Raw genomic sequence first — 24250 nt, 5'->3', positions numbered from 1 at the left:
GTTCTTAGATTACATATCTATAGTAGTGCACACACAGTATGCCCAAAAAGTAATAGAGTATATGGAACCAAGTATTTAGGTTAGGACATCATCATGAAGAAAATGAACATCCATCACAGTCTTGAGGGTAAAATCAGGGAGGGTGCCTTGACAGTGCAGGTCTGACATCCACTGACAAAGGCTGCTACCTGGATAAGAGTGAGTTGTCTTGAAAGACCAAGACAAGAGATAAAGTAATGCAGAAAATAGCAAATAATGACCTAGTTTTCTGGAGAGAAGAAAGGTCTTTGCAATGAGAGGAGCATGCAACATCAAATCAAAACATCACCCTTCAGTTATCTGTGCTGGCACCCAGCAGAACTGCACTACCTGGAAAACTATCAATCACACATCTTCAATTTCCATGCCTCATGGACCCTACAGTACTCTCCAAGGTGAGTACAGGGCTTCACTGCACCGAGCTCATTGCAGGATGAAGGGTTAGACTCTTGGTGTGAGCATACAGTTTTAAACCTTTAACCGCACTTATGCTCAAAAAGTCTTTTGGCTATGTAGAAAATTTAGCACTTCAAAAGCAGTAATCATCTATCATTATTAAACTAGAGTTATATTCCCTCCCTCCCTCCTGGCCCAGAAGACACGTAACACAGGATTTTTGTGAACTTATACCCTAAGCCCAAAATTTCACTTCATATATATTTAATGATCTGTAGTTGCATGCTCTAAATAAGGCAAACGGGGAATAATTATGGTAATTGACTTATGAAAGCCTTTTTCCAAGCTTGTTTTGGGATTTCCCTGTTGCTGGTACACTTTACACCATGGTTTCTCCAGGGGAGCCTCTCCAGGAGGACAGCACAGCTTCTGACAGATACCCATGAAAGAAGGCCCAGACAGGTGCTGGACCACAGGACACTGCCCCTCATGGCTCTGGCATGTCACAGCTTGCCTGGACAGCACATCCATGCCTGGACAGCAGACACAACAAACAAAGCTGATTAGAGGTGGTTACTGGAGCATGCCTTATTACAGGAGAAACACCACCACCCCCCCCAAAAAACAAAACAAAACAAAACAAAAACCCAAAGCAAAACTCCAAACCGAACCAAAAAAGTTGGAAATTGAGCAGAAAATTATACTTTTTCCTCCACGAAGACAACAGCTGGGAACCAATAACAGCAAATAATTGAGGTAAAGGCAGTACAAAAAGAAAGCAAGCCACGGGTAAGTCTCGGACACAGAGGCTCAGGGGGTACCTCATTGCTCTCTACAGCTACCTGAAAGGAGGTGTAGGGAGGTGGGGGGTCGGTCTCTTCTGCGTTGCCTGCAATGAAAGGAGTAGGAGAGATGGTCTGAGACAAGTTCAGATTAAGTATTAGAAAAAACTTTTTAACTGTTACGGTGTTCAGGCATTGGAATAGGTTGCCCAGGGAGGTGGTGGAGTCACCATCCCTGGAGGCATTCAAGAGGAGCCTGGATCTGGCGCTGCGTGATGTGGTTTAGGGGTTACAGAGGTAGTGCTGGGTGGGCGGTTGGACTTGATGATCCTAAAGGTCTCCTCCAACTTTAATGATTCTGTGATTCTAAACGAAACAAGCGACCAGAGGAGAGCGAGGCCGTCACCACCCCTCTCTCGCCCCTCGGCCCCGGAGCATGCGCGGGGCCGGGCCAACGTCGCCGCCCCCCCCGCCCCGCTCAGCGCTGCGCTGCCGGGATTTTCGGAGCCGGTGCCACCGCCCCTCTCCGCGCTCAGGGCCCCGATCAGCGGCAGCCACCGACCCCCCGGGCCACAGGTAAAGGAGGGCGGAGACCGGCGGGGGGAGGTCCGTCTCCGCGGCCCTTTGTGCGGCGGCCGGTCCTGAGGGGCGGGCGGGGGGCTGCGGGCCGGGCATGGCGGAGCGGGGAGGGGGCGGCCGGTGCCGGGGCGGCTCTGCCGGCGAGGGCCGTGTTGGCCCCCGCGGGGCCGCGTCGTGCTCCTGCGGGGCCGCCGCTCCCTGCAGCCGGCCGGGGGCGGGGGGAAAGGCTTCTGCCGGCCCGAGGGGCTCCTCCGCCCGCAGACAGGGAAAACGGCGAGTGAATGAGCCCCCGCGTCCCTCCGCGGTCTGGGGGCGTCTTCTGACCTCCCGTTCGGGCTCCGGGGTCGTTGCAGAGAGTAGGCTCGGACATTTGTAGTAACTCCTCTTCAGACGGGCTGGATGGTGGTGCAGGGTTGGGGTGGATACGCCGTGCCTGTTCGGGCAGGCGGGCCCAGCTTCGGATCTGAAATGGAGGCAGCAGGTTTCGGAGGTGAGCGGATAATGAGGACAATTGCTTCGAGGCTAATTAGATATGTATCAGGAGGGAAACACCGAGTTATTAGTGGAGAACGTGTCTTACGAAACAGTTCCTTGGTTCCTGATGTCTCAGCCTGACCTCCAGGAGATGTTGTCCTGCATCTGCTTTAAAGACGAATTTTAGGGCTCGTAAGCTTCTAAACTCTGGAAAGGGGAAGCAGTGTTCCAGTATAGGTGCCGACATTGTGGCCTGCTGTAATCTCTCCACGGGCCACAGGCGGAAAGCACTCGGGGTAGCGCTTTTTGTTTTGGTTTGATTTTTCCCCTCCCCCAGTATTGGCTGGGGGTGCTTTCAGAGTCAGCGGACACTACAGGCTGGCCAGGTTGGAGTTCAACGGGATCCTGTGTTGTGTTCAGCTCCGTGCTTTCCGACCTGGAGAATGTGTCGGAGAGCCCGTCTTCTCCCAGCCACGCCACGGAGAGCAGTTCGGGATCACTCCCACCCTCAAGACTTCCTGCTGGCAGGCTCAGGGTGTCACGAGTGACGCGTTTCACAGGTCTCCGACCAGTGGCCCGGCACTTCCCTTTGGCAAACAGGATCTTCTTAGTGGGAGGTGCTGGCACTGGCAGTCAGTCTTTCCAGCCAAGGGTACTGAGAAGTGGGGAGAGGTCTTTAATTCCAGGTTTTGCAGGTCACTAGCTAGGTTATGGCAGCCCCTCTTGCCCCCAGCTCTTCCTTTGGCTTTCACTTTTGCTTTCCTAAACACTTGTGCACCTCACAATACATGGAAGTATGGAAATGATCGAGGAAGATGATTCTGATGTTGTAGATTTTTGAAAGAAAAGGAGGTTGTCCTGACTCACCTTTTGTGGTCAGTGCCAAAAACTGTTACAGCTGCTGAAACTCGTGTTTATAACTGTGAATAACTCCACAGAAGCCATGGGCAAGTTCTTACTGCAGTTGCTGGTGGTCCCTACCACTGGCAATTATTATTTAAAAATCTTATTTGAAACCAAGTGCACTATTTTTTTTTTACTCTTGCATTACCTCACGAGAGGTATTTGTGTTACAACTGCTGCTGCAGAAATTGAAAATACCATATGCAAAGTTATGAGCTCACTGAATGCAATTACAATGGTGGCAGTTATTCTCTCTATTTAATTGGAAAACCAAAACCAGGAACAGGTGAGATTATGATGAAGCAACCAGCCCAGCAGATCCTTGGTGACAAACACTTGGGTTTGTGAGCCCTTGACTGGGGAGGGGATTGTCAAGTGGTGGGATAAGCTACTGGAATGTCATCATATGTGATCTGAGAATTAATATATGTTTAGCTTTGCTAATGCTTTTCTACAGAAAGAACCTTAGTCCTCCTGATAAACTAGAGGAAGGTTGAAGTTGCATGTCTGTGACAAATGTAACCAGTAATTGCGTGCAGAGTGAGACTGGTCTGTGGAGAACTAAAGCTGGCCAGGCTGTACCATGGAAGTTGGTCGCTGGGACAGGGGACCCAGCACTGCTTGTGCTGTTCTCTGCTGCTGTGCGGATGCTGGAGATCACCAACTGCAAAGTGCTGCTCTTGTGTCCCTTATTGCCCTGCCACGGGGTGACTTCTTTGGGAACACACCGTCCTTGGCCTGCCCTCTTTTCCTGCCTGCTGCCGGGGGTGTGCTGACTTTGAACGTGTGCCAGTGCTTGGGCCAGCACCTGAATCTGTGAGAGCTGCTGTAGCACAGAAGATGTTGAGTCTGAGTGGTGTTTGGAGCGGAATGCAGCATTCAGGCACAGCTTACCTGACCACAGGGTTTACTGGGCTTGGGCTTACGTTTGCTGTTACCCATTTGGGATGAGCAAAAGCACTTGGTTGTTTGAGGTCAATGCTGGATTAAAACAGAACTTGGAATGGGCTTTAAATGTGTATGTCTAGTTTAGAAAGTTTCCAGGCTTTAACTATGTTTGGTTTAGTTGCATCAGTTAGTCAAAAATGTCATTGGCAATTAATTATTACAATATAATGGTCCACATGTTCACAGTTTAGATTTCTGTCACATTTAGGGCATGCTTTTTTTAAGTTTTAATTGTAGTTTGAGATGATACTGGAGCTGTTGGACACTCTGCTGAACATGCATAAAAGCTGTTGATGAGCTTAGTGTAATATGAAGAGATGTCCTTTGTGTTACTGCAATATCACATTAGGCATCTCTGTGTGTGGTGTTCATTTAGAAATCAACTTAATATCTGCACTTAGAGAAGCAGTAGCTCAAGGATTTATGCAGTGGTCACTTTTAGTCTGGTATTTTTGCTAAATTGCTGCATGAATAAGGACCTCTGTTCTTTGGATGAGAAAATGAATCCCCAAACCAAAAGCTTTTAATAAAGCTTCCTCGTTAACTGTGTTCTCAGTGCCTTCTATAACTTGCAAAACTGTACCACATTTTGTTGTTTTCTGTTTCTATCCCTCTCTACCCCCCCTTATTTAAATGTTCCCATATACTGTTGTGGAGTGTTTTATTATGGTTTTCAGAAGTTCAGCTGATCTCAGGGAGAGTGTGAGTGAAAGAGCTCTGGAAAAATGGGATTTCCTGAAGCCTCAGGTGTCAAGCTCTAACAGAGCTGGATGTCAGCGTGGTGCCTTAGAAAATCATGTGAAGTGGTTTATTTTTTTTTTTGGTTTTGCTTGAGTTTCCCTTCCCCTTGGTTTTGTTGTAGTAATTCCTGATAAGTTGTCACAGGGCTCTCCCAACATCACATGAGAGCCAGCCTGGAGTCTCTGTGTTTTGAAACTCACCACTGACTCAATCTTCCTGGTTTATGGTCTCTTGCTATAATTACTGTGTTGCAAATGGATTTAGGAAGCCAGTTAGTGGCTTCTTGCTGGATCTCATGGTGTAACCCCAGCCAGCAACTAAGGGCCACAGAGCTGCTTGCTGGATCCCCCTGCCCCAACAGGATGGGGGGAGAGAATTAGAAGAGTAAAAGAGTGAACCCGTGGGTTGATGTAAAGATAGTTTAATGGAACAGAAAAGGAAGGAAAAGAAATAATAACAGAGTTGGAATATATAAAATGAGTGATGCACATGGTCCCTGTTCACCACTCGCTGACCAATGCCCAGCCAGTTCACAAGCAGTGGCCTTTGGCCCTGTTTCTTCCCCACTTTATCTATGAGCATGGTGCCACAGGGCATGGAATATCCCTTTGGCCAGTTTGGGCCAGCTGTCCTGGCTCTGTCCCCTCCCAACTCTGTGCCTCTCCATCTTTCTCACTGGCAGGGCATGAGAAGCTGAAAAGTCCTGGACTTAGTTGTGGCTAAATAGTGTTTACACTAAAACAATCAGTGTGTTATCAACATTGTTCTCATCCTAAATCCAAAACACAGTACTGTACCAGCTGCTGGGAAGAACATTATCTCTATTCCAGCCTAAACCGGATCACTGAAATATCAGAACTGATGAAAGTGTTTAGATATTTTGGATAACAGAGGGAAAGCTTCTGCAGTTTTACATAAAATACTACCCCAACTAGGAGGAGTGCAAGCTTTTTCCTCTTAACCCTCATTATTATTGCATCCTGGCCTCCTGAAGTCTGTCTTTGCAATGCTTCCTGTGAAGTGGTTTTCTCTGTATAAGCTTTCTCATTGTTGAGACTTAACTTTCACAGTCATAAGTACATTAAATAAAACCTATTACCCAAAGCCTGCTATTGATAACAGATTAAATGGGCAGTCATAATGGAATTTATCTGTAGTGTCAGGTATCTTTAGTGCTGGCTTGCAAGTCACAGATCACTTATTTGGCACTTTGTCTGGTTTATTTTTCTTTTTTTAATTTTTTAAAGTTGTAAACTCAGTAAATATCTGACAGCTAACCATGTTTGTTTGCTTTCCCATTTGTTTTTTTTTTCAGTCTTCCCTTTGCCTCGTGAGACTTCATCAAAATGTCTCTCTATCCTTCCCTAGAAGATCTGAAGGTGGACAAAGTTATTCAGGTATGGTGGACTTTAAAAAAGATGAGTTCTGATGATAGTAATATATCTGGTGATATTTAATATTTAATCTAGCTAAGAGGGCATGTGTTGTGGTTGGGAACTTGTTTTACCATTGTACTCTAAAGGGGAAAGACAAGCTCTTTACTTTGTAGATTGATATAATGTCATTAATGCTTAATTTACTGCCTGGATATATTTATTTTTAAATTTTTATGTATTAGTTTATATTCATGTTGGGCACTCTGCTGAACAAGCATAAATGCTGTGGATGACCTTCAATATGTTGGGCTTTTTGAAGCATAGATACTTGGTCTTAAGTAGACACAGTCAGTCTCTTCACATACTTCAGCTCTGATATGATGACTGAACTAATTAACCTTCCATGTCTCACTCCCACTGTCCAAATCTGTGTCAGAAGGCTTTCTTGGTCATTTGAGCACCCAAAAAAAAGAAGCACTGGCTGTCTTAATGCTGTCTAGAATCACAGACTTGTCCACTGGCTATTTCATGGTAGTAACTAGGTCTCTCAGATTATCCAAGATTATCACATTTGTGTAAAACCCTTTATGTATAAGAATATTGGTAGTTTTATTATTAGACATGATGAGGACTAAAAAAATACCTGTGAAACAAAATGGTGGAAAGCATTTTAATGGATTAAAAACTCTATGAGAAATTTGACATGGATATATTTCACAAAGGGTTTCCTTGCTTTCTTCAGTGTTTTACCTTTTCCTGAACTTAACTTGCATTCCCTCCCAGTTTAAGCAAAGGCGAGGAGTTATACTGTGTTTTAAGGTGATTACTACTTCTGTCCTTGCTGTTCTCATTGGGAAGCAGTCAAGCAAACTGCATAGAAGCAGAGCTTGTTAGCTCTGCTGTGCTGTCCCAAAGTGCCTTGTCTCACCTGTGTTTGTCTGTGTGGGGTGGAGCTTTTGAAGTTGTGGGTGCTATGTTGGGATTTCTCTTTGTTGTGTCCACCCACTCTATTGTTCTTATCTTACCAAAGTCCTTTATCTACAGTTAGGTAATGCTGAACTGAAAAATGAGTAGCCTGCAGCCAAGAATGTGCTTCTTTGTCCTTTTATTGACCAGCTGCTAGGGTTTATATATTACAATGGGAAATTGTAATAAATGTAATCAGTAAGCCATTCCATTTTCACTGATATGTTTCATAGAAACGAGCAGGGACATCTTCAACTTGATCAGGTTGTTCAGCACCCAGTCCAGTCTGACCTTGAATGTCTCCAGGGTTGGGGCATCTGTGACCTTTCTAGGCAGTCTGTTCCAGTGCTTCACCACCCTCATTTAAAAAAACCTTATTTTTTATATCTAGTCTGAATCTACCCTCTTTTAGTTTAAAACCGTTACCCCTTGTCCTATCACAACAGGCCCTGTTGTGTAGGCCCTGTCTGTCCCCATCTTTCTTATAAGCCCCCTTTAAGTACTGAAACTCTGCTATAAGGTCTCCCCAGAGCCTTCTTTTCTCCATGCTGAACAGCCCTAGCTCTCTCAGCCTTTTCTCACAGGAGAAGTGTTCTGCCCCTCTCATCATTTCAGTAATTGTTTCCTCTGGACCTCTCCAACAGGTCTGTGTCTTTCCTGTGCTGGGGACCCCAGACCTGGACACAGCATTCCAAGTGGGGTCTCACAAGGACAGAGTAGAGGGGCAGAATCACCTCCCTTGACCTGCTGGCATCAAAGGCTAAATTATTTGCCTCTCCCAAGTAGTGCATTATAAAAATGCTATCTCTTTAAAAACATCTCAGAGCATTATTAGAAGAAAAGCGGGCAGAGTACGTAAAGACAATATCTGTATCCACAACAAGGAAGTGAGATTAAAATGACTGCAGGTTAAAACAAATGGACTTGTTACATTAAATATTATTCTAACCTGTTCTTTTTGTCCCTCATTTGAGTTGGAGCCTATTCTTTTAAGTACATGTGATATTACTAAATAATGAGTCATTCTTGCTGTGAGACCTTTTTCTGAAGACAACTTCCTGGAGTGTACAGGACTAAGAAGTCTTCTATTTTTATGCATTTCCTTAACATCATGAAGTAATTTGGCTGTCATGTTTTGTTAGATGATTTATGTGTCCTGTTCAGCATGATGTTTCACTGTGCATTTAGTAATTTCTCCCCCACCTTTGACATTCAGTCTCAGGAAAGTTATTGGGAGGGCTATTTCCATCACGCTTAACAGGCCTCTGTAAGGCAGTGTTTTTCACTAGTCATGATTACACAGGGCCAAAAAATTGTAGCTGAGGTACTGAGAAGGAAGGAAACTGGCTTACTTAAATAAGGTCTTTTTTATATTTGTGAGTCAGTCAGCAATGCAGAAATTAAGCTTTATGTGTTCACTGTAGTGGCAAGTGCTGTAGAAAAATCATCTTAGAAGATCTACTTCTTTCAGAAGGTATTAAACCAGTAACATTGGATTGTGTGGAACTTGACACTTGAAAGGGACTTCAGTAGATCTCACTAATAACATCCGTAAATGGTGAAGAGGTAAAACTGCTGCTATCCAGATGAGAAAGTAATTGCAAAATACTCTGCCAAAGGTCATACCCTAAAACTTAGTTATAAAGCTTTGTCAACCAAGTTTAATGAGTCCTTTAAGGCTCTTTAACTTGCTTGATGACAAAAACAGAACAGGCTGATGGTAAAGCCTCTCTGCATTATAACTGTAGCTTTGTTTCTGAGAAAGATATGACTTCATCTACTGAAGAAGTTATGATACTACTATAGCATGTTGTGTTGAAGCTGTTTATTTCAAATAAAAAGATTGACTTCAGCACTTCAAGATAAATAGTAACTAGCATGTACAAAAGAAAATTTTGAGTGTTCTGTCTGCATAATAAAGATTTTGCTTTTCTTGTACAAGATAACATATGTGACTTACTTTGCTTTTAGGCTCAGACTGCCTTTTCTTCAAATCCAGCTAATCCAGCAATCTTGTCTGAAGCTTCTGCTCCAATTCCTCATGATGGAGGTAAGCTCATGTACTGTATAGTATCCTAATGTTGTGGAAAGCGGTTACGAAGTACTGAAGTTAACTGTACAGTCAAAAATACCTATAAATATGTAACCCTGTTTACAAAGGGCAAGACTATGCCTTTTTGGAAATGCCAACACCCACCTTGGTAAGGTGCTATAAGAGTCAGAAAAACAGTGTTTGCTTATAAAAGGAAGCTGTGGCAAGCACTCACACATCTCTTTTTGAAACCTTTTCCAAGTGAGCCTAACATAATAAGATTTGTTGTTGGTACCATTGAGCTCTTTTTAACTCTTACCTCAGACACCTTGTTGTCCTTATTTATCCACCTATATATTTTGTAAGCTTTAGAGATCAGTATGTGTCTGAGTGTCATTCTTCTCCATATGAGCTTGCTTAGGGACAGACAAACACAAATCTCTGTCAAAAGAGAAGTGCCCAGGAAGGTGGCGCTAAGTCTTGTCCTGCAATCAGTATAAAGCTTCCAGCAGATTTTCGAATCAGCTGTCTGGTGGGGAATCCATCAGATCTAAAGCTGAATGACTTGTACCCATTTATTCTTCTTTTCTCCCATGCACATGTACATCCATGAAGGTGCACAGGCATGTTTGAGGTCAGAGCTCTGGATTAGTAAGTTATCCTTGATCTGAAAGGCCTAAAGCCTCTGACCAGCAGCAGTGCTGGAATGGCTGTCAAGAATGCTAGTGGACCAGATATTAAAGCTTGGTGGATGTAACTTTGTCTCCAGTTCTCTGGGTGCTTGTGTGTCTAAGGTGACTTTAGGGCAGGAGTTTGGATAGCTCACCAGATAGTTGCCTCTGGTAGATCCTTTCTGGAATAGATACTGGCCTAACCTCACCAGACCAGACCAGATTTGATTTTGCTTCAGCAGTCCCTTCTTGGCAGCGTCCTTTCTGCTGTCTAGAGCTTGAATTCTCATGTAGTTATTTGACCAGCAGACGCAAAGACATAATTTTGACATCAGCCTGTGTGAGAATTGCTCAGAAAATGTTTGTGGCTGTAGAGTCATTAATCGTTCAATATATCCCAAATGAAGGGAGGCGTACATCATCTATAGGATGTGCCAAACCCCCCTGGAAATTCCTCTGTCCTGGCAGAGACAGGAGACTTTACAACATCAAGAGCTTTTGGATATGTTCTGCTATTTGGAGCTCTCTCTGTTTTAAATGAGAATGTAATACAACCAGTAAAGATGCATCATATGTTGTGGTCTTTAATGGAGAACAAAACAGAAAAATTGGGTAGCTGCAGAAATGTTGTGCAGTGTTGTGTATAATCCTATGTGCTTGAAAAAGTAAGCAAAAGTAGAAGATTCATTCATGAAAAGCTTATTAATCAATATTGCTGAAACTACAATTTAATAGATTAGTCCAGAGATATGGTCAGAGAGCTCTCATGTGAAGCAGTGTATTGAAGAGAAAAAAGTCTGTTGTTTGAACTGGCGTTCACCTTGCAGTAACCCTTGTTCCTTCCCAGAAAATTTGACCATTGCTGGTCAAATAGTTTATAATAGCTGTTTTTATACATGTACCCATAAATGAACCCTAGAAACCTAAGCTTTGTGTACAGGGGGGGCTGTTTGCTTCTGAAGTCATCCTTTGCACCACCTCTGTCCAAGCAGCCTTTTCTGTCCCCACTGATTCAGTAAGAACGTTGTGTGGACTCAAGTGTTCTCATGACTGCTACTTGTTAAATGGCACTAGTTAATGATCTGTGGAATGTCAAGAGCAATATCAACCTTATTTCTGGACTTGTTTGACTCAAGGTCTGACAAGTCTGTCAGTTCAACTTGCTTTCCTTCCACTCCCTGCATCTCAGTCCTCTTGAGTATGGCAGGATATTTTAAGGGCTGTGTGTGGTTTTTCTCGTTGAGAGGCATGTCTAAAGCCCCTTCATTTTGAAGCTGTGAGAAAATGACAGCTGCTTTCTTATGAAGACTCAAAGCAGCCTGTAGAGCTGACCTTACAACCAGGAGACTTCTGTAGAAACCCTCCCATGCCTGGGATCTGGAGTATCCTTGGCATGGATGCCTCTTGCAAGTGCTGTTTTGAACTTGGTGGAAAGTCTGTGTGTGTTCTTCAGCGCACCTGGTTTTGAGGTAGGAGGGAGAATAGTTTCCCACTAATTGCCCAAAAGCTCTGAAGGGTAGGCATGTCATCATGGACTGAGCACAGTGTTGGTCTTGGAACCTGTCACATCATGTCTTATGTTGTTTGTGCTGTAAAGAATGAACGGAGTAACTGAAACTGAAAGTTCACGGTAAACTCTTTTTCTCAGAAATGCTACTTTTTTTGGTTGCTCTTCTAAACCAGTCCTGATTGAATTGAGTTTTCTGTCATAATTTTCCAATTAAATAATTACAATAGCAGAAGATTTGTGGAAGCAATTTACACATAAAAGCAGTAACTGCTCTTTCTGTTAAACCAACATGTACTGATTTATTATTGTTTTGTTTTTCTTCTGTAGGCTTATACCCCAAATTGTATCCAGAACTCTCTCAGTATATGGGCCTGAGCCTCAGTGAGGAAGAGGTGCAGAGAAACTTACCAGTGGCAGCAGTTGCTCAGCCACAGGGTGTAGGTACCAGTCAAGCATGTTTTAGAAAGCAAAAGTACAAAGACTAAATGTATACCTAGCATTCTAGAGAGCAGACTGTTATTTGTCTTAAGTACCATACTTGACTGAGTGGTGAATTGTTGTAAGTAACAGTGCCTATTTTAATCTGGTCTTAAACTGAGCTTTATGTTTCCAGTGTTGGGAGGGGGTGGGGGAGAGTTGGTGTTGTGATTTAATTTGTGTACTGTTTTTTGTAAATATTACTTCATATAAACTGACATATAGCTATTTTTGAAAGTTGAAACTAAGTTGTCTGGCTGTTTTGTTTTAATCAGCAACTGGTAACACGACCTTCTACTAATTACATGGTAGCTCCAGTGACTGGAAATGATATTGGAATTCGCAGAGCAGAAATTAAGCAAGGCATCCGTGAAGCAATTCTATGTAAAGATCAAGATGGCAAAATTGGGCTTCGCCTGAAGTCTGTTGACAATGTAAGTGTAGCAGCTGGCTTTTGCCTCTAGAGATCTTATTGCTGAACTAATTTAGTAGAGAAGTTAATGTATGGTCACAAAATTGTGTTCTGTATAGTGCTTTCCATTAGCAGAATTTTAATCCTTCATTAGATCCATAACTAGATTTCTAGCTGTCTGGACTCGGATCTGAATTTACTGTGGCAATTTAGTGACATGTTTTATAACACCTGAAAATGACTTGTAATATTTATTTTCTGCTTTAGAACATGCATAGCTGCTGTGATACTTTTTAGAAGTTCAGGACTTCTTGTCTCTATCTTTGTGGAAATACTGGGCAGTACTTAATGTTCAGCAGTATGCAGAGAACTGCCCACAGCTTAGAAGTATTTCCTCTTCTATAGAAGGTCCTTAAACATGGTCTGAAACTTCTGTTTCAGGATCTTTTGATTCTCAACATGGAAAATGCTACTCTGTTTGTTCTGTTTGTGTTTTCTTAGATGTGTTTTGTTTTGGGTTTTTGTTTTTTGTTTTTTTTTTTAGCATGGCAAGGCCATTTAATCTGAATGTTTTAAAAAAATTAAACTGACTGTAGCATATAGAGTTAAAGTGCTTCTTGTAGTCCTGCTAACGCAGCAAATGGGGTTTTCTCAGGGGAGCATGGGGTGGTGTTGGGGTTTTTTTTAACACCACTTCCCCCCAGAACTATTATTTATACTTTGCTTTGATATGCTTTACTTGGTTCATAGAGGTACTTTGACTAGAAATAGTCTTGTTTTTTTACCCGAGGTGGTAGCAAGTCAGAGTTGATTAAAAAGTTGAAAGCTAACGGGGTTGTGAAAGAAGGAGAAATTTGCCATGTTGTTTCTAGCAGTGCTCATCTATTTCTCCAGCTATATATAGACTCCAATGTCTGGCAAGGGAAATACTAGTTAAATGCAGCTCAGATTATGCAAATTTACCACCAGTTTGTGGTGGTCCAGTTGTTCAGATTTCCTGTTAAAACAGGAAAGTATTTATCCTTTCGTGTAAGAATTCAATGTTATGCTCATGGTTTTGTTTTTTTTTTGTTTAGAGATCTAGACAGAACAGATTTGCTCATTTTCAAACTTTATTCTAACATTAATTATCTGTCAGACTTTTAAACACATCTCTAAACAGACTGATATTTCAAAAATGCTCCTTAATAATAATTAGCAAGTCCTTCTGTCTGTTTGGCTGGTATTGCATAGAGAATGGGAAACTTTAAAGGGCTGTGTGCTCTGTCACTGTTCTTCATCTTTAAGGAAGAACTTCATCTCCTCTCCTCTTTTTTTTTCTCTTTTGCAGGGTATATTTGTCCAGTTAGTTCAGGCAAACTCTCCGGCATCCCTTGCTGGTCTGCGGTTTGGGGACCAAGTTCTGCAGATCAACGGTGAAAACTGTGCAGGATGGAGTTCTGATAAAGCACATAAAGTTCTGAAACAGGCTTCTGCAGAAAGGATTTCAATGATCATTCGGGACAGGTAAAGCCAGCTGCAGATACGGATTGTCATTATCCGTCTTGGAGTAATTCTGTGGGGCTTGGGTCTCCCCTTGCTTTAGCAGGACTGCAGGCATAACAAAATCTGTTTGTCTATGTACTTAGCAGTAAAGATACTCAGAAATGTTCCCTTTTGTGGGGAACAATCAAAGTGGTTCTTAACTTGTAAACTTCCTGAGTATGATGAGGCATAATGTTTTTCCAAGATAAACTAGTGAGTGATAACACAGGTTAAACTTAAAGCCTGAATTGAAGACTTCTGTGCTTTTTTAACAACACAACTCGACTTTTGCTTATACTAAATGAAACAAGAGTAGTACCAAAATATTTGCTGTATTAATGGACAGATTTACATTTTATTTAGCATGGTAGTTTTCTTGTGAACTCTGCTTACATATGACTTAATGCCAGTTTTACTAACAGTGTGCTTGATGAACCCATACAGATTTTCAATTGTATTAAATGATGGGCTTGTAGATAGTTGTATGTAGTAACAGCAGGTCAGATTCAATTTAAGGTCTGCAAGAAGACAGATGATGCTTGATATGAGGTATATGTCTCAAAGCCTTTTCCAGGTTTATTCTTGCTTAAGAACCAAATTTGACCCAGTGGAGGGCAGCTACTTCTACCATGTATTGAATCAAAATACTCTGGTGGTAGATTCCCTGCTGTGCCTACTACTTCTGTGCCCAACTCCCCACCCCCTTACTATATTTACTGCTTTTTTAAGACACAGTTTGAAGGTTTACTGTCTGTGAAGTAGTAGAAATGTTGTTGGGGAAGCCTTATACTCCAGAATCCCGTGGTCTGCCTACAGTTGTTAAAACTGCCTGTGTTATTTTATCTATCTTATAACATTTGTAGAGAAAACTTAATTTTTAATGGACATTTGTGTGTGTTTGTGGTGGTGGGTGGGTGGATGTTGTATGGGATCTTTGTATTATTAATCCAGATGGTACAGAATGTCTGTAGAACAGGGAAAACATGTAAGGTTTATAAACAAGTATATATTGCTATAACAATATTAACAAAATAAAGTTAAAAAAAAAGTTAAAAAAGTCAGAGTACAATTACTTTTTAAGTCAAAGATGCTAAAATAGCATGTGGTTCCTTTTGTGGTTTAGTAGACTGAAAGCATTGTTTTGTATTTTAAATGTCTTTTTAGACCTTTTGAACGCATTATTACTATGCATAAGGACAGCTCAGGGCATATTGGCTTCATATTCAAGAATGGAAAAATAACCTCAATAGTGAAAGACAGTTCTGCTGCGAGAAATGGACTTCTTACAGAGCACAACATCTGTGAAATTAATGGCCAGAATGTAATTGGATTGAAGGTAAAATATGTGGTGCGTGTGGAGAACTGAGAGCTTTTTAGGTGTGTAGGGAAAAGGTTTGTAATATGTTGTTTAATGTTCATAAAAAATAAGAAAGTCAGTCACGAGAGGTAACTTGATTGGAGGGAGACACATGTTTTGAGGCTTCTTTGCAGTTTTGTATTGGTAGGCAGTGCAACTCATTCTTTCTCTCTGCCTCTACCTGGTGAGGCTGACCCTCAGTTTTTACCTGTAGTCTAACTTTGCTGGCAAAACTAAGAATAAGCTTCCTCCTGCCAGCCTGCCTCAAATTTTCGCAGGAATTCTGTGTAGGATGTCTGTGTCCCTTCTCTAGTCAGTTCATGTGAGATCATCAAATATCTATGAAGTGGCATTGCAGGTTCAGTGATTTGTCCTGAAGGTTAAATATTCCAAGCAAGTAGTTGTGGGTCCCGTAAGTTGCATGAAATGTGTCTAGAAAAAGCTCTTGAACTGCTGCTTTATTGGTCAGCTCAAGTTGTGTTGCTCATATAACTTTTTGTTTAATAACAGGACCCCCAGGTTGCAGACATCTTGGCAACAGCTGGAAATGTAGTGACCATTACTGTCATGCCTTCCAGTATTTATGAGTATATAATAAAGAGGTAGGTAATAAAAAGCAGCCGTGGTGTTAATTATAATCAAGTTGACAGTGACTATAAAATGCACTCGCTATGATCTAATTACAAACTTTGCATGAAGACTGGAGGAGGGGGTAGGGGGGAGTCTGAAAATTTATTTAATCTGATGTTTTGCTCAAACTGTGTGTCTTGTTTCTGTTTTTAACCTATTCATATGTTAGTGATGATCCTTTGCCTTTTCCTGTCTGGAAAAACCCTTTCTAAACATATTTTGACTAAGCTTGAATTTGTGAGAACTTTCAAGTATGTGGATACCACAAGTATTTGTTACCTTGTAACTAAAATATTGTTTCTAGTGCAGCTAATTCTGGTGACGTAAACATGATTCTTGGCAGGATGTAGTTGGGCTTTTTCTAATCCTTTGGCAACAGTGGCTTTCTACAGCTAAATCTGTCCTGCAAAAATATGGTTTTGAAGTTGCTCGAAATTAATAATGCTTCAGGTATAATTGAGTCTTTTTTCCTGTTTGTTTGGTTGGTTGGTTTTTTAACCCCCTTGACTCTTTCTACAAGGCAGTTTTCATTCTAACAGCCACCTTTCCCCTTCCCCTCCTTCCCTTGTGCTTGGGATAGTACTCTGCATACATGCCCATATCCCAAAAGATATTGACAGTATAGCTCAGGTACTAATAGAAATGTTGAGTGTTGTGGGCTTCTCTTTCTTCTGTGTGTGCAGTTTGGTGCAGCTTTCTGTAGCAACATATTTGTTCTCAAAAATAGTGGAGTAAAAGTCCAGCTTTTAATTTGTATTAAAGGGCTAGCAATGACAAAGATACAGTGAGCAGAAGCATTAGTGGTCTTCTGCAGTTGTCTTACAAAACTGAACGCCTTTTCCTTTTATTTAGGATGGCAACTAGCATCATGAAAAGCCTGATGGATCACTCTGTTCCTGAAGTCTAAACTTGCACCATGGATGTGTGTGTACATATATATAATGATGATTCCACTAAACTTGGGCTATTATACTCAGTGATCTTTCTTCTGCACATGAGCCTTTCTGGGGGCTGAGAGAAGATATGCTGCATCAAGCATTTGCATCTATAATGGCTGGGAATGTTACCGTTCGACATATCTCATTTATTCACACACTGTAAAACTCGTAGCCTTACATGCTTGACCAATGTGAAATTCCAGTTGTGTTATGACTTCTTTTCATAGGTCTCTTATTTAGCTTACTATTACTATAAGCCATTGCAACTAAAGGAACCAGGTGTCACTTGCAAAGTTACGTGTTGTTACCCAGGACAATGCTGCGCTTTGTATGTTGAAGACAAATGAGTATTTTTACTGCTTTTTGTTTGCAAGAGTAGATTTGAAATAGAGTATTAGAAGTATGACTAGTACTAGTTAATTTTTTGTTCTAGTAAATACTGTTTACACAAGAATGCCAGCTAAGCTGAATATAGCTCAAGGCATCAGTCAGTAAGTAAGCGTAATTAAAGTAGTGTACAGATAACTCAAATCTTTTTATCACTTGTTATACAAATTGTAACTAATATGCTTATCTCTCGCCTTAACCATGTTCTTTTAAGGATTCAGACATAACCAAATAAATGACTGAAACTTTAGATCTTGTGTGTGTGCATACTTAAGATGAGTTAAGACAGGCTTGTTTTATTGAGGTCAGTTGCAGGCAACAATGAAAATAGGAAATACAGTGTAAAGTATCTAAATAAGCTCACTGCCTGTGACATTGAAATGTTTCAGGATAGCTCTGGGATACTTTAAACAAGATTTGCTTAATGGAAGAAATTCTTCACTGTGAGGGTGGTGAGGCACTGGAACAGGCTGCCCAGGGAAACTGTGGATACCCCATCCTGAAAGTGTTCAAGGCCAGGCTGGATGGGGCTCTGAACAACCTGATCTAGTGAAAGGTGTCCCTGCCCCTGGCAGAGGGGCTGGAATGAGATGATCTTTAAGGCCCCTTACAACACAAGCCAGCTACAAGACATGCTAATTGTAGACTTGGAATTTAATTTGAAAACTGTTTGCAGCTTGCTGGGTCTGGCTGTGAGGGAGTTAACTGTTGTTGTAGCAGCTGGTGTGGTGCTGTGTTTGAGGCTTGTGACCAGGGCAGGGATGATAACACACCAGTGTGTGTTTGCTCTTGCTGAGCTGTACTTGAACTGTGTCAAGGCCTTTCCTGCTTCTCACTCTGTCCCCTGCCCCCAGTAAGCAGGCTCAGGGAGGCAGGAGGCTGAGAGGGAGCACAGCTGGCCCAGACTGAGCAAGGGAAAATCCCACACCCTTTGACATTATGCTCAGCGATAATTTTGGGGAGAATCTTCCCAAAGCAGTTGTTGCTTGGAGACTGGGCATGAGTCTGCTGATGGGATCTGGGGAGTGATTACCTTTGCATCAATTTTTTATTTTTTATTTTCCCTTCACTTAGTAAACCATCTTTTGCAATCCACAAGTTTTCCTAGCTTTTGCCCTTCTGATTCTCTTGCCCATCCTGCTGTGGGCAGGGTGAGGGGGGAAACTCTGTAGTGGCTCAGCTGCTGGTTGGGGTCAAGCCACCACAACAGGTCATAGGCATATTCAGCTGAAACTTTAAAGTTCAGTGAAGTTAAATACCAGTTGTAGTGATTTTTCTTTTTTCTTTTTGTTTTCTCCCCTGTTATGTTCCAGGTTTCAGCTATGAAATTTAGGATTACTGAACTTCGGTCTTCCTCATAGTGGGCAGTAGCCCAAAGCATCAAACTTCAGTTTAGTATAGGTATTATTTGTTCTAAGATGGATTTGGGGAATCAGTTTAACTGTTCATTCAGAACTGATCTGGGTCCAGATTTGGTCTGGGAAGGGTGGTATCTTAATTATTTACTTGCTTGTCCATTTAACGGAGATAATACTTCAAAAGATGTTTATAAGAGGTCACATCAAGAAGGGAAACAGTTCAGAGATTGGCAGTCTGCAATAAAAGGAGTCTCATCTGCATGTGTCTCATCATTAGCATGTGTAGCTAATTGCAGCTTTTCCAGTTTGTAGGAAAAGCAGTGATGGGGGAAGGCTTAGGGTTGTGGATCTGAGCCACAGACCTGCTCTTTCTGGGATGACTGAAGTTTAGCAGTGGAGGCTCAGCTCTGCCTGTCACAAAAAGCCTTAGTGTGTAGATTCCTGTTTCTCAAATTAATTTCTCAGTTATGATAATGAAGAGAAAACCATCACACCACTTCAGGCTCTAGTGGTGATCAAATTCATCCTGGGAGTAATTTTAATTGGACTGTTTGGTTACTAAATTATGTCTCTGGAACCACTTTGGCAAGTATGCACTGGCAGTAATTGCTGACTTCATCTAACATAGGTATAATTCAGGCTCATGGGGACAGGACTTGTGGCAGCAGTCAGCTCTAAGGGCCATGGCTTAGCTATGAAATCCTTGGAGAAATCCCTAACCAACATACTGAAATGCTGATCAGTTTTTACTTAGGATCAGATGAGGCAGCAGAGGCCAGTTCTATACCTAAAGCAGGTCAATCAGTGGAGTTTGGCCACCTAAACTCCTTACTAAAAACAAATCTGTCTAAAACTAAAAGTAAAAAAGGTAAACAGAGACAAAACATGTTGGGGGAACATAAGAAAACAATACTCATCTTTTTGTTATCAAACAGCTGTAACTAAGGGGGAGATCTACTGGAAATAACAAATAGGTAGAACTTCAGTACAAGTACTTAGTGTTTTCCTTCCAGCTATAGCATGTAGCAACCAGAAGTGAAGAATAATCAAAAAGCTCCTGTTTTAAGGCAGAAGTTACCTAGCATTGAAGAGTAGCTTATGGTTAAATGTATATACATAGATTAATTTGAGCTAAGCTCCAAGAAAGTCGTGATCTATATGTAGTTCCTTGCACACATATGATTTGTAAAAAAAAAAAAAAAAAAAAATCCCCAACACAACATACTAACATAGTAACGGGTTTAACTTGATTTTTCCCCCCCTTTAAAAGCTATGGCTGCTTTAGGCAATGAAGAAGCTGGCTGATAGCTGTTTTGTGAGCATTTGCTTTCCAGCAGAAAGTAAACCTCAGATGCACTCAAGAGCTATGCATGGCATGCATCCACATTTAATCAAAAGAAAGTTAAACTACCTCAGAGAGAATATACCCTTAAGTTGAAACTGAGGGGTCACATCTTCAGGGTCATTTTCCTCTGGTTTAGCTCAGCAGGAGGACCCCTAGTGAGAAAGGACAATCCCCCAACACGTTTTCAGGCAAGTGTAGAAAAATCACATTCTATCTTTGCCTACACACAGATATTTTTGGGAAATAAATAAATTGAAGGGTGAAGAAATTGTGCAGACACCAAACATTCCCCTGCAAGATTAAGACTGGTACCAGCAGGAATGTGTGATTCGGCTTATTCTTTTGCCCCATGTGCCTTCCCCACACACACTCCTTGATTACATAAACATTCAGTTATTTGCTAAGCCAAGTGAGTAGTGCAGCTGAAATAAATACCAGTTTGGTTTAATACCACTCCCTTACTGAAAAGTAAGTTCACACTCCAGCATAATAAAAGATCAGGGAGTGAGAGAACAGCCCTTAACCATAGGCCATTTGATTTACAATACAGCTGTGCTCTGGAACAGGCACTGGGTGTCAAACCCAAGGCAGAATATCTACAGACAGAGGACTGAGTGAACATAATTCAGAAGAATGCTTTCCTGGACACATACACAACATAATAGTGGAGAACACCAGCAGAGAAATAAATATTGATCTTGGGTCATACTCAGGCAACATCACCACTGCAAATGCTTATTGCTGTAATAAACCATTTAAATACTATTTCAAGTCTCTCACTTCAAAAAAGCTCCTGACAGGAAATGATACACTGGAAAATAATCCTTGTGCAACACTGCTTTGTCCCTGGGTTAAGAGAGTAATCCAGAATAAATCAGGGTAAGCCCAGGAGCTGTAGCTCTTTTAAATGCTGTATTTAAATTCTGTCTCAAAGGTGATTTGAGTTGAAAGTGGTTGAGAACACTAAACAAAACATGAAAATGCTGGATTACTAAGAGAAGGATAGTAATACAAGTGATGAAAGGCAATAGTAACAGAGCATAAAAGACTAAGGAACAGGATTAGGGGAATACTTATATCAACACATGTATCTGTAACTGTTCGCGGTTAGGCAATCAGTTTTATGTTTGTCTTTCTTTCAGGCCAATACATTAGTGCTATTTTTCAGTAGGAAAAAGCAATATAGAATACCTTCTTTTTCTGCTCTATGCCTTTGCAAATAGCCACAGCTGAAGGCTATCTAGCAGACCAGACTGACCACTGCTCAGAACAGCAGGTGCCTTGGTGTTCCAAGCAGTATTTGCGATCACATGCATGTTCACTAAGAAGGAAGGTTGACTATAACACTAGAGGTGCATGCATTATGTCATGAGACATGACACGAAGCTGCAGACGTCCTAAGAGGCTAAAATTAAGAATCAAATACTTTTTCTTTCAAACCAGTTCAAACAGCAAGCCGTGATGCATTCCATGTAAAGCAAACAATGACTGCAAATTAAGAGCTCTTTAATTACAGAAAAATAGGTCTTTAATTTCATATCAGTTATCATTTTAGACAAGCAATTTCAGTAGGATAGTCCATGAAAAACAAATGCATACGCTATGGAGGTTAAGAGCTCTCAGCAAAGTCACCATAACATAGAAAGTTGTAGTTGAACAAAGCTTCCTATCTGGTTGACCTTCAGCAGCCATCATTGCACACAGTTAAGTTCCTTTAAAAGGTTTCGTTTAAAATTAGAGTTCCTTTAAACAGCTGGAGGGAAAGGCACTTAGTATTGCAGTTTCCAGAACATGATTTGTTTGTCTTCCCCTCCTGTAATTACACTGTTGCACTGTTCATTCATCCACATGGATGTTACAGCACCTGGGAAAAAAAACCCAAACAACAAACAAGTAAATCCAAATGCAAATAGGTGTGATACTCAAGAAGACAGAGTAGATCTTCTTAAGAGAGTTGATCTTTGCCTGGTCATTAGTCTGGATTACACTAACACCATGTATGCAAAGAAGAATTTTAGTAGGCATCTAGGTGGCTGCTCCTATTCACAGTAATGATCTCACACTCCATTGCCTCAGCTGACTTTGTGTACTAGAGAGACAACATCAGCTGCAGTGAGGAATACAGGGGGAAAAGAATTCCTGGTGAAAGTTAGCTTTTTTGCTCTGCCATTAGGCCTTCTCATGTTAGAAGTGTATTCACATCTTGTACCATATGCCTAGAAGCCCACTTTCAAAGATTCCCTAGCTACAGAATGATCTTTACACAGGTCAAGTTCCAGAGTACAAGCTTACAGTGGGGAAGTTTGAAACAACTGTTCTTAGTCAAATAGCCTTAAAAACCAAACAAAATAAAAGTGAGAAGTTTTTCTTCTTCAAACAGCTAATGGTTGCTAATGTAGTAATACTATACAGATACATTTGATCAGCCCAGAAATCCCCATCTAAAACTATTTCTCTAGTGAACTTTACTTAATTTGTTGTTAGACTCAGTATAGACTGTACTGTATCTTTTGTCACAGTCTATCCAGACTATGCTTTGATGGCTATGAGGTAGAAAAATGTTGAATTTGAGATGTTGTGTGAATTAGAAAAACTGGAAGTAATTTCCCTCTTCCCAGTATGGTAAACAGCAATATTCCTCCATTGTTATTAGATTTTCTAGGAGGCTCATATGGACCTACTTTTAGTTCTGGTGTTCCAGGTAACCCTAACATCAGGAACAGCCCACTGGCTGAACAGATGGCTCTCAAAATTTTTCAATTATCATTCAGTTAATATTCAATTAACAGAGCTGAAAAACAGGAATCTTCCATTAATTTTGAGAATAAGAATAGTTCAGGCATACCTGTATGTCCTTTGATTCTTTCAGTAACTTTTCCTCCAAGAAGGTCCCAAATCAGTAATTCACCAGACTGAGCTCCCGATAAGATGGTGTTTCCATCCCATTTGAAGCATCTGCAAGTCATTCTGAAATCAGTTCATTGTCAAGGTTTTGTATAATGAGAGCCAAACATTTCCAAACTAAGTCAAAAAAGAATTGAAAATAGAGGTACAAAATCAAAGGATACTCTACCCTTTAACACAGTCTTTCTGGAAACATTATTCCCAAATTATTTTAAAGTGTCATGACCCGAACTTGCTTCTCTGACTGCCCTAGATCCAGCCAGACCTTCTCCCCACCAAAGGATGAAACATCTTTCCATAACAGAAGACCCAGTCAGCTACATATATGTATGATATCCCAGTACTCTCATGAGCCACCACTTTCACTTCTGCCACTTCATATTCCTGAAACACTCACTTGAACTGCAAAGATGACTTTCAGGTAAATAACTAATGAAATATATATGCATATGCACATATATATTTTATGTATACCCACAAAAAAAAGTGAACAAGTGTATTCCATGTATGGCTGCTATATTTTTACTTCAGTAACTGAGGAAGCATTCCATATGTTTACCTGATAGACCATAAATAACTGTATGCTTTTCAGTTTGTGGAAAAAAATGATCAGTCTTTAAATGTAACAGCCAAACTTTCCTTAAGATTGTTGAAATAAAAAGGAAAAATTAAAAAAATAAATCAGTATTAGTGACAGATATGATTTAAATAAGAGAACTGTCTCCTTGCTAGACATTTCCATAGCTCAGCTGCTGTAAGAGCTGGTTAGCTATAGCTGTCATCATTTTTTATGGACCTTAATGTTATTGTTGAAAAAACCCCCAAAATAGTTATTTACTTAGATATTTGTTTGGTTTTTTCTCCAGTTTGGAAAGCTTCATCCTAACGCACACAACATGCTAGAATGTCAGACTTTGTACTCTAAAAAGTAAGCCACTAAAACAAAGTTGCTGGTATTAGTGCTCTTTCCACTGTGCTATCACCATCTCCACGGTTAGCAAAGTTGGCTTTGCAGCTTTGTCACATGCACGTTTTCAGCATTACCTCTGTGGCTCATCAGTAGTTACAGAAGATATGAGCATTCCAGTTTGTACATCTATTACTTTAAAACAAGAGTCCTCTCCTGTGCTGAGTAGATGTCTGCTGTCTGTACAAAAGAAGAAAGCAAACGAACCAAAAATGTTTAGATATTCAGTTCTTGTTACTAAAGCAGTCTGTGATACAGCGTGTTGGATGTGGCATTGCCTGACCTACTTGTCTCTAAATAATTTATTGCAAATTAAGTCTCCAAGCAAGCAATGATAAACAAGATTGGTTTAGAGTCTAGACCACTGGTCTAGAGCCTAGCACAGCCTTGTGTACGATTATATTGTTTATAATGGAGATGTGTGGCAATCCAAAACATCTCACCATGCCGCCTAAAGTAGTGATTCCAGTAACATGAGTATGTTGCATGGTATCAGGAATAAGATTCCCTTAGAAATTGCCAAAGGTGCATATT

At 41.1% G+C, this 24250-nt stretch overlaps 3 protein-coding genes across 6 annotated transcripts in view; 1 reads left to right on the top strand and 2 right to left on the bottom strand.

Moving 5' to 3' along the window:
- The first annotated feature begins 1637 nt into the window (after nucleotides 1-1637).
- SDCBP (syndecan binding protein) lies at nucleotides 1638-17392 on the top strand. Of its 2 annotated transcripts, none has more exons than XM_032678662.1 (9): nucleotides 1638-1793; nucleotides 6178-6259; nucleotides 9176-9254; nucleotides 11745-11854; nucleotides 12170-12328; nucleotides 13637-13812; nucleotides 14995-15166; nucleotides 15698-15789; nucleotides 16670-17392. In XM_032678662.1, the coding sequence occupies exons 2-9, from the start codon at nucleotides 6209-6211 to the stop codon at nucleotides 16722-16724; spliced, it is 894 nt and encodes a 297-aa protein (XP_032534553.1). In that variant the 5' UTR covers nucleotides 1638-1793; nucleotides 6178-6208; the 3' UTR covers nucleotides 16725-17392. The 2 variants fall into 2 exon arrangements, with proteins under 2 accessions (XP_032534553.1, XP_032534562.1); XM_032678671.1 differs by lacking the exon at nucleotides 1638-1793 and adding an exon at nucleotides 2265-2286.
- LOC116782593 (translation initiation factor IF-2-like) lies at nucleotides 1762-2774 on the bottom strand. The gene is made up of 2 exons (XM_032679422.1): nucleotides 2377-2774; nucleotides 1762-2259 (listed from the first exon to the last, which is right to left on the bottom strand). Exons 1-2 carry the CDS (start codon nucleotides 2515-2517, stop codon nucleotides 1762-1764), a joined length of 639 nt encoding a protein of 212 aa, XP_032535313.1. The 5' UTR covers nucleotides 2518-2774.
- Nucleotides 17393-21334: 3942 nt separating the features above from the next.
- Nucleotides 21335-24250, bottom strand: part of NSMAF (neutral sphingomyelinase activation associated factor) — a 43424-nt gene continuing 40508 nt past the window's right edge. Inside the window, exons 29-31 of one of the 3 annotated variants that reach the window (XM_032678628.1) lie at nucleotides 23794-23896; nucleotides 22691-22812; nucleotides 21335-21709 (exon numbers count right to left, since the gene is read on the bottom strand). In XM_032678628.1, coding sequence (XP_032534519.1) covers nucleotides 21615-21709; nucleotides 22691-22812; nucleotides 23794-23896 — 320 coding nt within the window. In that variant the 3' untranslated portion in view covers nucleotides 21335-21614. Of the gene's footprint in view, nucleotides 21710-22690; nucleotides 22867-23793; nucleotides 23897-24250 lie in introns of those variants that run through there. The other 2 variants (XM_032678637.1, XM_032678649.1) reach the window with 2 other exon arrangements.

This window comes from Chiroxiphia lanceolata, chromosome 1 (assembly GCF_009829145.1).
Source record: "Chiroxiphia lanceolata isolate bChiLan1 chromosome 1, bChiLan1.pri, whole genome shotgun sequence".
Lineage (NCBI taxonomy): Eukaryota > Metazoa > Chordata > Aves > Passeriformes > Pipridae > Chiroxiphia > Chiroxiphia lanceolata.
This window is presented reverse-complemented; position numbering and strand designations above follow the sequence as displayed.

Coding starts and splice junctions, on each gene's coding strand:
- LOC116782593 (XM_032679422.1), bottom strand. CDS start 2,517: ATGTCGGCACCTATACTGGAACACTGCTTCCCCTTTCCAGAGTTTAGA. Junction 2,260..2,376: donor AGGAACCAAGGAACTGTTTC/GTAAGACACGTT, acceptor CCTCCATTTCAG/ATCCGAAGCTGGGCCCGCCT.
- SDCBP (XM_032678662.1), top strand. CDS start 6,209: ATGTCTCTCTATCCTTCCCTAGAAGATCTGAAGGTGGACAAAGTTATT. Junction 15,167..15,697: donor AGAATGTAATTGGATTGAAG/GTAAAATATGTG, acceptor GTTTAATAACAG/GACCCCCAGGTTGCAGACAT. Junction 15,790..16,669: donor TATGAGTATATAATAAAGAG/GTAGGTAATAAA, acceptor CCTTTTATTTAG/GATGGCAACTAGCATCATGA.